The following is a 12,888-nucleotide window of genomic DNA, read 5'->3' on the forward strand; positions in this document are numbered from 1 at the left end:
ATCCCCTTTTGTTTTACCATGTAGTCCATTTGTGAGTACGGTCCCGGGACGGGCAAATTTAATAAGCAATTCCATCAAGAGGATAAACCTACAAGCGATATTGTGGAACATCCCATCTCTGCAGTGTGCATTGCGTGGCCATGGAAATATAATATGTAAGTTGATATGACCCTGACAGTGCAGATTTGATTGGTTAGAAGAATACCTTGTTAGGCACCACTCACCACAGAGTGGGATCCAAACAATGAGTAATAATAGAAAGGGAAAAAAAGCCCCTAGAAAAAAAAAACGAATACTAAAAAATAACTTTCCCAGTCAGAAATGACATTAGCCCAAAGAGGAAGAAACCGTGGTCCTATGCAAATAGTGAGAGAGAAATATATTAGGGGTCCACACACCAATAAAAAGTTAATGTGTTGAATTTGATGAGAAGACACCAAGAAAAAAGTTTAGGAGGAAGACGATAAAAAATGGAATTAAAAGCCGAACTCAAATGTTTATGGTGGAAGGAAAACAATCATGAACAGAGGATGGCTTCCAATGAATAAAGAGGCAGGAATGGGCACCACAGAAGGAAGCTGTGCAGGCAATATAACAGTGAAGAGCATATACAGGACAGATCAGGCCAAGGATAAAGGTGGGAAATGAAAGGGAAATTGATAAAAAGGATAAGTTACCCTCACGAGTAGAAGATATGTAGAATGATAAAGAGTAAGTGAAACATCGATGGCAAATAAATCAGACCTTCAACTTCCACAGGCTAAGAGGAGAAGGAAATAAGTCTTAAGGGAAAGATGAAACAAGAAGCACATGGAGAGTGGTTCAAATGGAGGCAAAGTGAGGCAGTGAAGGACCACATTAACATCCAAATCTGGAAGAGCAGCCCACTGCAGCAGATGACAAATCTGGAAGGAATACATCAACAGGGAAATAGTAGGAGAGGTAAACACCCTATGGTATTGAGAAAAATGAAAACGTGTGGGACAAGGCTGCCCAATAACCCAAGATAGAGGAGACAGAAGACCCCTGATGGAAAAGCCAAGTGAGGAAATCTGCAGTATGAGGAACCATGGGTTGAGAAGTGGAAAACCCTCGACCCAGAGACCAACAGCAGAAAATATTCCACTTACGTTTATAAACTTCCATGGTTGAAGGGCAAATGGAATAATTCATAAAAGAAGCTACCCATTGGGACAAGCCAGAACTTCTCACCAAGGACCAGATAAAAACAGGCGTGAAGACGGAGGACAGGAAGGGCTGGTTGAAGCACTGGTGACTAAGATTGATGAAGAAGGGAAGGAGTCAGAGGAAGAGGTAATGGAAGAGTAAGTTGGAGCTGAAGAAGCCACAAAAACCGCTGGCCAGTAAGTAGCAATCAGAAGGACTTGACAGAGTGGTATGGTTGATCGAAATCACCCACTGAAGAAGTCAATTGGGAGGATAGACGTATAGGTATTTGTTGGTCCAGTCCTGGCTGAAATAATCAATAGCCAGAACAAGAAGATGAGAAACCAGAGACCAAAACAGAGTCAATTTTTGGTTGATATATATGGCAAAAGCATCAATGTGAGGAGTACCCCACTGAAGGCAAAGCCAATGGAAAGCAAGAAGATTGAGAGACCACTCTATTGGATAGACATTGTCTGGATGGGAAAGCTGATCTGTGACAAGATTGGAAGCACCCGGAACGTGACGCGCAATGATGTGAATATCTAGCATGTGGGTCCAAAATAGAAGATTCAACATATGAATACAGAGGGTTCGAAAACGAGTGCTTCCCTGGTGATTGAGATAAGCAATCTCTGTAGAACTGTCAGAATGGATTATTACAAGATGATTTCTGGCCAGGAGGAGAAAACGAACCAAAGTACAATGCATAGCGAGAAGCTCTAGAATGTTGATATGATAAGACTTCTCAGCTGCAGACCAATACCCTGAAGCTTCCTGTTGATCGACCCATGCCCCAATCTCCGAAGGGATGCATTCATCAAAATGTGTAAATCTGGATAAGGAGGAGAAAGTGGGATACCTGCTGATGTGCAAGTCTTGTCCAACCACCAAAGCAGATCATTGACAAGGGTAGAAGGGAGGGTAATAAGAGCTGTCAAAGGATCCCTCAAGAAATTCCACTGGTCATGAAGAGCCCGCATATAAGCCCAACCTAAGGAGATAAGGGCTGCCATGGAAGACGACATCCCAAAAGCAATAGAACCTCATGAGCTGTAATAGAGGGACCAGTAAGAGCATGAAGAATTGAAAGTTCCAATGAACAAAGTCAAAGAGGAGAAGGTTGAGCCCAATTGAGATGGATGTTGAAAAACACCCAAATGGACAAGATATTGGGTAGGTTGTAGGAATGACTTCTCAAACTTCATTAACCAACCCACTCAAGCCACCTCAAGGAGCAGCTGATGAGTGTTATGAGTGGACTCCTATTCAAAATGAGCTAACAGTAGCCAGTCCTCCATGTAATGATAAAAGAGCAACCTGAGAGCATGTACATGACAAGAAATGGTCCGATCACCCAACAAAAAACATACTGGACCGAAGCAAGCCCAAAGGGTAGTGCACAACACTGATAAACCACACCCTGGTGAACAAGTCAAAGATAGGTTCGAGATTGGGGAGATATCAGGATATGCAAATAAGCATTTGAGACGTCCATCTTGATCATCCATAAACCTGGAGAAAAAGCCCACCTAAGGGTGAGGAATGACTCTATGATGAAACAGGGCAGATTGAGAAATTGATTGAGGCAGGACAAATCTATTACAGACCACCAGTCTCTTGTTTTTTTAGGGACAACAAACAGCCTGGAATAAAAGCCTGGAGAAAGATAGAGAACAGGTTTTATGGCCTGTTGAGACAGAATGTCTTGTACTGCCTCTGACAGAAGGCATGGGGAAGGAAATAGGTAACTGAGATAAAGAAGGGGGAAAGAAATTGTACGACAAATCCCTCTGATAAACCCAAAGAAGCCATGGATCTATAGGGAAAGATGCCAAAGGGTAATAAAATCATACAGTCAAGCTCTCACTGGACCAGAACCCACTGGTTAGTCTCCGGTACTGTTGCCAACATGTCCATCGACATTGAATATAACAACAAGATGAAAAACCCCCCTGGAAGGAGGAACAGGGAAGGGTAGATAAGGACTAGGATGGGAAACAGGAATAGGTACTTGACTTGGCTTTGACTGTTACAAATGTGTTAACAAAGATGAAAGGGTAGTGTTGATGCACAGACTCAACATATCATTTCAAAGTCTCAGGTACATGATTGAAAACATACTACCAAAAGAAAGGGGCCATACGTAAAGATAAGGGGGCCGCAAAAAAAACCTGAGAAAAGGCTGTATCTCGTCCCAGAGAATCCCAACAACAGAGAAACCACGTGTGTAAAGCAAGAGCCAAAGACGACATTCTAGCCAATGTGGGGGTAATAAGGGAGAGGTTTTCCTTTGAAAAACCATCAGTCTCGGTAAATTGTCTTGGAAAGGAGATGGAAAGTAGATAAATACTGTAGAAGGGAAGTAATGGTAAGACAAAGACATAAAACTAGGCATTGGTTAAACACACAGGAAAATCAGGGATGGACCCCACACAGGTAAAATCGACCCCAACTATTGAGAGTCGAGAAACAGAGTGAGCCTGATGGTAAGCTAATGCAAATTGATCCAGAGCCTGTGGAGGGCAAGGTATGCTGGTACCCTCAACCAATTGTGAAGCAACTTGCTCAGCATGAATCCCAATATCCGGGTAGGGTGGGAAAACTAAGTGAGGAGAGGAAGAGCTATCATGCAACAAAGAAGGACGGAGATCATAGGGAATTCGGGAAATAGATAAAACATTACATACCTAAGAAATCATGTCTAAAAATATGGTATTAGGCCCAGCTGATTCTGCAGGTAGGGCATAGAAAGATATGGCTGAAACAGGTTCAGCTTGCTCAGGAGGAAGTGGGGCAAGTTCAGGAGAAGGAAGTTGACCCATGTAAAAATCAATCTCATTGTAGATAATCACAGATAAATCTAACGATGGGTCTCATCCACCTGCAGCCCATGAAATAGTGCTAACATGAACCTCAGAAAATTCATTGTAGAAATATATATATCAAACAAAAGTGTTTGATGTAAAAAATGAGTGTGACAAAAAAAATAACGACTGGGAAATGAAGTTAAAGACTTCTTTAATGTGAAAACAAAATTAATGAAGAAATCCCACTTTGAAAATTAAATGATTAATTTCACAAATGAAAATCCCACGATGAGCACCAAAAGACAAAATGTCTGAACACGAGTACTGCCAAACAAGAAGTGATAGTTTGGTAGAACTGAACAGAGGGAGTCGCATGCATCATGAGAGTATTTTGCACTCTTACTGGTATAGGGTTGTCGCATGACGATTTGTACTGGTACTGGCATACTTAATATGGCTTGTGGCATGTGTAAAATTTTTTTTTGCATATAGAGGGCAGCAATGAATGAGAATAGCTATTTATGTGAACAGAGGTAATGCACCATATCAGAACAACCATTTCATATAAATTTGGTTTTTTGTATAAAAACATCTCTGTTACTATATCAACCACAATGAATGCTTGTACATGTATAAAACAGTCCTGACTGAAGAAAAAAAAAATCACTTTAGAGAATGTCAAAGACTTAACATACACTTTGCTTTCTCATGTGAGTGTGTTCTCGTAGAGCCAGATCCCAGAACTGATAACCAATTTGATTTCCAGCTTGTCCAACTGAAAAGGAAAATATTCAGGTTTTCAGAGGTACACTTGTGGGATTCAAGTATACTTATACCTAAGAAGTAGTCAAAAGTTTCCATACAAATACATATTCAGGAAATGTTATGTAGAGAATATATCAAACAAACATAATTGAACAAATAAATAACTTTATTCACACACAGTTCCTTTTAGCTGGCTTACAGCATTCTTTTGTGACATCTATGGTACAGGGTGGTACCAAATGTTAGCTAACTCCTCAATTATTAAACAATTCAACTTTCCTTACTCTAGTGAACACAATATTAGGATCCATTAATTTGCCATTAGCCATGTTCTCTTATAGGGAAGATAGCTGTAACTTCATCATGACTTTTGAAGATAGCTGTCTTTTGTGTTGGGGAATTGGATAATGCCCCAGGGTTATGAAGTGAGTATGGCTCTAAGTTATACATGCAAGGAGCATGGCATGAACAGCTTGGACTTTCTGTATTATTACATTTGTATTTAAAATCAGATTTTCCCTGCTGGCTGAACATAAACATGGTAGTCCATTGGACCAGCCCTGTATTAGAGAAGTAGTATTGCCCATAATTCTGAACTTACAAAGTATATCTCTATGAAATGTGGCAAGCATTTAGTAAATAGTGTAAGTCTGTTGTACAAAACAAATCAGGTGTGTAATTAAAGTTTTTGTACTAAAGATATATCTGTGAAATGATGAAATCAGTCTGTCTTTGACAAGCCGAAATGTAAGGTGACGTCCATATGAAGAATTAAATTACTTTTGACCATCATACAGTTTGCATTTGCATAACCTCTACAACCTTCTAAATGCATATCTAAAGCTTTTTTCAGTATCCCTGTATATTGTATCTGTTATTTTCTCTACTCTTAAAGAAACTGTTGTGAAATCAGCAATGTAAGGTAACATGAAATGTTGATAACTCTGACATCCAATGCATAATACCATATTGAATAGCACTCTATAGAAGCTCAGAGCATGCACACTTTGGTCCCTACCCATGCATATAGGGTTAAGCAAGCTATTCAAAGTTTTTCAGAAATTTACAGTTTTAGAATTTCCTACAGATTAAGGATTTCTTAACTTCAATAATCTTAAAGTAGCATTTCTCTGTTTACAGTTAGCTTAATTTTATTTAAACTTGGGGGGGGGGGGGTATTTTAATATTTTCAAATCTTTTTTCTTTTAGCTTATGAGGGAGAGTTACACTGGATTGGTGAGTGAGATCTATTAAAGGTTTCTCCACACTTCTCTTACCAATTCAACACACTCACAACAAACACTTCTTGTTTTGTGACTGTGTATTGTATTTGTTCTTTGATTGTTTTTACTGAATAAAGATTGTTGTGCTGTACATCCTGTGTATTGCCTCATTCTTTATTGATGAACTCTGTTAAGAGATCAAAGAGAGACAAACCAATATTCTCCAGCATGGTATCTTCTGAACCTCCAGTTAATGGGCCCTGACTGACTACTGCAGGAAATATGTACATCAGAGCATATCACACTTCTAATAACTGCTGGGGTTAAAAGTAAGCTTTTGAAATACATCTGCAATGGACCAACAACAAAAATGATCATGTACTTCACTTTCAAATCACACAAAAGAACACCTACATAAAAAATTAATAAATTAGCTGAATATAGCTTACTACAAACATAATCCAAATTAATTAAGGAAGGTAGAAATTACTATCTATTTCAAATATAACACATTTATGGTTCAGTTATTGAGAACTGTAGCTTTCTACATAATAAAGTCAGGTAAGATAAGTTAGTATTTTCTACCAAAATGTCAAAAACCTGTGCCATGAAGTTTGTCTGGCTTATAAAATTTAGGAGAAGCCCAAATTCTAAGATTAAACCATCAATACACTATCTGGACACATAAAACTTACAAATATATAAGAAACATTGGTGCATTTTATTAACTTTCATGTGTTAATAATACTCTGTATTAATTGATATTAACTCCTAATCAGAGCAAGCTACCTACTTGGAATGAAACTAAAAACCAACCTGGTAAAAGTATACTGGATTAAATATAATTTTCTTATGTTCTTACTTATAAATATTAAAATGCAGTGTTTCATCAGTTGTATCAAACAATGCCAAATATGCACAGAATGTAACACCTTCCTGATGCATTGAAGAAAAACAAACCACAAGTTTCCTGAATAGTAACCATGTGTCCTAGTTTAGTCAAAGCAGTTCTTATTTTCCATTAAGTGTCCCGACAATTATCCGAAATGTCCTGGGTTTTGATGAAGCTAAACAAATGAGTATTTTGTCATCATAAATGGAAATTTGGGCCTATAGAAATATTTAGGCCTAACAGCAGAAACATAGATAAGGATATTTAGAATTGGGTGGATGATAGCATGAAAGCATGTTCACTTACAGATGTATCTCTAGAAATTTCACTATAACCACGGCATGTTCACTGTGTCATAAAGGAGGAGGGAGTATATATATATATTTATGATGGAAAATTATATGGCTGAGTTTAGTAAATCAAAAAAGCATGCAATGTTAATTCATGATGGTTGGACTTACAGAACAGCTCAGGTGGCTATCTTGGAATGAATGGTATGTACACTTCATGATGGTACACTTACTCTAATTCAAGTGAAGAAGAATTTGAAATCTTTTAATTAAAGCAATTAATCTGATATACACTGTGTATAGAGGTAAAAACAAATCTTAGTTGGTATAATAGCATGTTGTCAATGTAGATTTAAGTAATAACCTACAAGATATAAGGTTGTTTGTATGATTGTTTGGTGTTTTTTGGCATATAGCAACTAGGCTATCTGTGCCAAACAATCGCTATAAAAAAGTAAAATACTATAAAATGTAAAAAGAAAACAAGTTAAAAAATAAACAAAGCCTAAAAATCAGGTAAATAAGTAAATATAATGAAAAAGGCCAATGGCCCACAAAAATCTAAAAACACAGTCAAGATGGACAGTGTCATCATTGCCAATGATGCTGTCCAAGAACAGGGGTAAACCCTGAGAAAAGCATATCTAAAATGTTGCAGCCCATTCCCAGTCGTAATGACAACATGACAATAAAATGTGAGCTATTGTGACCTGAGTATCACAAAGACCACACATTGGTGGATCAGTCCCAGATAAAAGAAAATGATGAGTTAAAAACTGTGACCAATGAATAGCCTAGCCAAGACAACTTCCTCCTTCTAATTCTTATGGAAACAAGACAGCCAACGAGCAACAGAAGGATTGATCTGTAAAAGCTTGTAATGATGTTGCTCACTTCAAATCGAATGCCAACTGGCATGAAGCCAAGCTTTGAACACAGGTGTCAGCAAGCTCATTCCTGCAAATATCAACATGACCAGGTATAAAACAAAACTCGATAGAAGTAGAAGATAGAGAAAAATGGGCCAGTCATTTCAGAATGTCTAGGAGAACAGGGAGAGAACTCAGGTGAAATGATTCTCCAGAAGAGAGCTAAGCGAGTCTGTGTAAGTCAGGCCTCAACAAATCCTGGGTGTTAGGTCACCACAGTAACTAAAAATTTCATTGTGGTACCTTGTATTTTCTCCCATTTTATTCATGTATAGGGCTGTGCTAAAGCAAACTCGAACCTAGAACATTTCTGGACTCTTAGAAGTCCAGAACTATTTTCGTATTCTAAGAGTTCTAAATCAAACTGTGTTTATAAGATCTTAATGGAGGATTCTGCATTTCTTCATGTTTTTTTTAGGAATGAAGTGCTGTGGTTGCACAACGGGTTACTAATTTTGTGCCATTTTGTTTTTCTGCTTTCTCTATATTCAACTAATCAGTGCACATGTTTAGAGTAAGATGGGACTAAAGACAGTTACTTCAGGCAATACTATCATGTGATTGTTAGCATGCACTCGTTGCTATGAAAGTAAATAAATATACATAGCCCCCAATTCCCAGTACAAACAGTAGTGAAGTTAGGTTTGTCACACCTGTCTCCTAGATCTGAAAATATTTGTTGAGACCTGATGTAAATAATACAGTTAGTTTACTGCTTAGCTTCTATGTGATCCAAGGCAGTGAAATGACATACAACTCAGCAGTGAACACAGAACTGTAAAGTGGATCCTGTGAGCAGCCACTGAGCCACAACAAACCATAGCAAAGCCCACACAGTCACCTAATTTCGAACCATTCATAAAAACAGGAACAGAAGAATGGTTCAAAAGATGTTTGGCAAATAGAAGAAGGTACTTCCAATCGAGAGTATTGGTCTTCCCCGAGGAAGGAAGACACAACCCCAGGTGAAATGCGAAAGTAAAGATCGAAGCTTGGTAAGTTGCACACACTTGATGTGAAGAGGAGGTTCATGGGACTCAGTGTACATACTCTGAACTGGTGAAGTATGGAAAGTCCAACATCTTCAAGGCAAAGGGCCTGGCAGGAACACAGACCTGGATCATATAACTGGGGATAAGAAATATTATTTGCAGGACATAAACATTGTACCTCTGTTTATTGTGAGAGTTTAGGAGTCAGGATATCCTTTATGAACCAAAAGGCCCCCTTGATTTTCCATAATTTATAACATAAAATGTATAATTTCTGAATAAAACATTTTCATCGGCATTACCAAAATATTCTCATCCAAGAAGCTATCTAAGTCTTTTAGATAAATAATGAAAACATAGATGTAAAAAAAAAAATAATTTACTAGTTACATTCTCCTGAAAGAAAAATGTCCATTTATTTCATGTAAAATTGTCATCCTTTTTTTTCTATCATGCAACCAATCTTTTTAATTCTTCTTTATCTCTTCCATCACTTACATATAATTCCAAACCACTGAGCATGTTATTGTATAGCATAGCAACAATAGCTTTCTCAAATTTATGAAAACACAAAGATGTTAGAATAATAATTACTATCATGAAATTATTCATAGTTTGGCATTATAACAAATGTATGCCATAAGACATTGAGAGAGCATGTTTTTTCCTGTAAGAAAACATTAGAAGAGGAAGCCAAAAATTGAAAGCAATGTTCTTAGGCTTTGAGATAGTTGAATGTCACAATGAAAAACATTTTAAAACCTTAAGAGTAGTTTAAATTCCCAAAATTTTGTTGGACAACAAAATGGGTGTGTTGGTCTACATTTAAACTGAGCTGAAGAAAGAAATTGGCTACAGGGTGACCCCAATGGACCAAGTAGTCTTCTGCTGCCTTTTTCTTTTCCTGTATTATATATATTTTGGAAGCCTATAATCAAATTTTAAAATTACATAGCTGAGTGTGAAAGTTTAAATCAAATTCAAATACCTAAATTGTGAGTACAAGTTTAGTAGTACTTTGTTATTTAATTCTGGTTTCATTTCAAGATCAAACTAAACAACCAACAAAGTACTACTGAACTTTTACTCACAACTTACAATCTGTCTCAGTATAAATGCATCAAAATTAGGAAAATGACTCTCGGGAAAAGCAGGAGATTGCCAAAAATTTAATCCATAAATCAAAAACTTTTAGGGCTCACCTTAGGTGTAACTGGCATACTTGTGATGCACATTCTCTTGCTTTGCTTTATCAAATATACCTTCCCCCCACCCACCCCTAAACTCTTAATTTGCCTCCTACACCTCTGATCCAGATTTGTCCTTTGGCAAAGCTGTATTTGGTTAGTTATAGCTACTTTGGTTTATATGATGATGCATGAAGTTTATTGAATGGAGTATTCACATGTCACGGTCTACATTTTAGTTTGGATTTGATAATAATATAGTAGTAGTAGTGTAAACTGAAGTCACAATACTGACAATGCCAGTATCTTGAGTAAGGCAGTAGTACTGATTCAATGTAAACCCTTAGTCTTTAGTTGTAGTACATACTATTTATTTTTCGGGATTTGTTTTTTAGAGCAAAGCTAAACTGGGTTATGCTGTGTCCATCGCGGGGAATCGAACCACGGATTTTAGCATTGTAAATGCGCTGGGCCACCAAGGAACACTGCCTGAAGAGTAAATTCAATTATATCAATAACGTTAACAAACTGGAACACTCCAAGTATATGGTGCTGAAATTTCGAGATCACCAACTATTGTTATTCTGAATTATTGTTACCAGCCAGTAATACAATAGTTAAAATATAATTTATGGCAAATTCTCTCACCTTGGATGACAATGCATTGTGTCATTCTGTGGAACTATTTTCCTAATATTTATTTCAAAAACGAAAATGGTATACAATCCCATAAATAAACCAAAAGTATAAAGAAGTAATATAAATTCAATTTCAATACCAGTCACTTTACCGCCCCGACATTCTATTTGTAGGCCACGCCACCTACCAAATACGAAGGGTTATTACTTTTTTCCTCGTAAGACATAAAATATTATGACAACAAACAACCTCAGATTAAAATTGAACGGTAAAAGTAAATTAGTAGCATTCTTTACTATAAAAACATGAAAGTGGGCATTTGCAGGGTTCGAAAACCATCTTTTATAAGGATACAATATCGTCTACAATCTACAGTGTATTTCTATATATTTTTTCGGCTTATTTTCTTAGGATAAGCAAAATAACTTGACACCTCCTAAACTACAAATCGACCATCTCCATGATGTCATATGAATTAATTTATTTCTCTTTGAATTTCGCACAAAGGTATTCGAGGACTATCTGCGCTAACAGTTTCTAATTTAGCAGTGATAAACTAGAAGGAAAGCAGCTATTCAACACCACCTACCGTCAACTATTAGGTTATTCTTTTATGAACGAATAGTTGGATTGACAGTCACTACACAACGCACCCACGCCTGAAAGGACGAGCATTCTCGGTAACGAAGATTCGAACCCGCGACCTGTAGATTGCGAGTCGAGTACCCTAGCCACCAGGCCTCATATGAAATAAACCCGACATCTAATTACAGTTATAACTCTATAAAAACCGCTATTAAACGAATATTTTCTGTAATTTGTGAAATTGTATTCCTTCTTTTCCTATAATTATAATTATATATTGCTTCCCTGTCATTCAGTTGAGCTGTCCTTAGAGTTTCATTTCCATTAGTTAAGTAGGATGTTATTACCACCACAGATCTCTGTCAGGGAGGATAAGCAGATTTCTTCCATGGCATTCAAGGGTGTGGTGAAAGATGATTTGAACCATTTCTTGATGCATTTCAAGTAGGAATTGCTTTAAGCAAGCAAAAAGATTTTTAGGAATCACGCTAAACTCGCGGCTGCTATGGACCACTCACTACAAAAACATTTTGAAAAAACAAGCACTACACTGGCATTCGTCCGCTGAATCGGGAGCATGAACAAAGACTGTAACAGCCGCCCAATCATTAAAATTTCAAAGCCTATATCAGACTTCTATACGAATATGGGGCCCCATTACTTGTAATATGCCTGACACATTATACCAAAAGACCCCGCAGCAACAGCTCACCGCCATCAAAACAGCATTCCGTCTCCCAAAATACACCCCACAACAATCTTACTGACCTACCACTCATTATGGAACGCATTTATGCGATAGCTAAAAAAATTGTACAACAAAACCCAAAATAGAAACAGCGAAACCAGCACCTTCCCCAACCTCGCAGCCACACCATCCACATGGTAAACACACACACCTCTCCTCTTAACTATAGAAATAGTGTTTAATCAATCATTTCCTTTTCAGTTACACATCTCGGGCACAGGTAAAGTAGTGTTACGTCTCTGTATGTTTGTTTGTTAATTCTTCTACGATACAAGTCCTTTCTTAAATAAAACTTGTTTATTCTTTCCCAATACAAATTTGTAATGCACTTAATTTTCACAGTTACACACACTATAGTTCAAAACAATTATCTCACTTTCTACCGCGCTTGACTTAATTGTCCGTCTCCGCCAACTATAGTTCCGATCTCTGTATCTGCTATCCTCGGTTCCCCACTCTCTCTCTTTTTCTCTCTGCCTTTGCTTCGTCTCTCTCTCTCTCTGTCTGTCTAGCGCACTTATATACGATAATACCGCCTATTCTAGAATCTTCCCATGGAGAAGACAACTTAGGAGACTTCCCTTTGGTCTTCCGTGGGATTAAACAACTACTACTTTGTCTCCTGGTACAAAGCTAACTTCAGTAGATCTCTTATCTTAAG

General features: G+C 37.5%; 1 protein-coding gene across 3 annotated transcripts in view; it reads right to left on the reverse strand.

Moving 5' to 3' along the window:
- Positions 1-11,046, reverse strand: part of LOC106461579 (tubulin epsilon chain-like) — an 84,190-nt gene extending 73,144 nt beyond the window's left edge. The window contains exons 1-3 of one of the 3 annotated variants that reach the window (XM_022388583.1): positions 10,904-11,046; positions 6,180-6,313; positions 4,673-4,752 (exon numbers count right to left, since the gene is read on the reverse strand). In XM_022388583.1, coding sequence (XP_022244291.1) covers positions 4,673-4,752; positions 6,180-6,255 — 156 coding nt within the window. In that variant the 5' untranslated portion in view covers positions 6,256-6,313; positions 10,904-11,046. Of the gene's footprint in view, positions 1-4,672; positions 4,753-6,019; positions 6,141-6,179; positions 6,314-10,903 lie in introns of those variants that run through there. The other 2 variants (XM_022388584.1, XM_022388586.1) reach the window with 2 other exon arrangements.
- Between the last annotated feature and the right edge of the window lie 1,842 nt (positions 11,047-12,888).

This window comes from Limulus polyphemus, unplaced genomic scaffold, assembly GCF_000517525.1.
Source record: "Limulus polyphemus unplaced genomic scaffold, Limulus_polyphemus-2.1.2 Scaffold991, whole genome shotgun sequence".
NCBI classification, from domain to species: domain Eukaryota; kingdom Metazoa; phylum Arthropoda; class Merostomata; order Xiphosura; family Limulidae; genus Limulus; species Limulus polyphemus.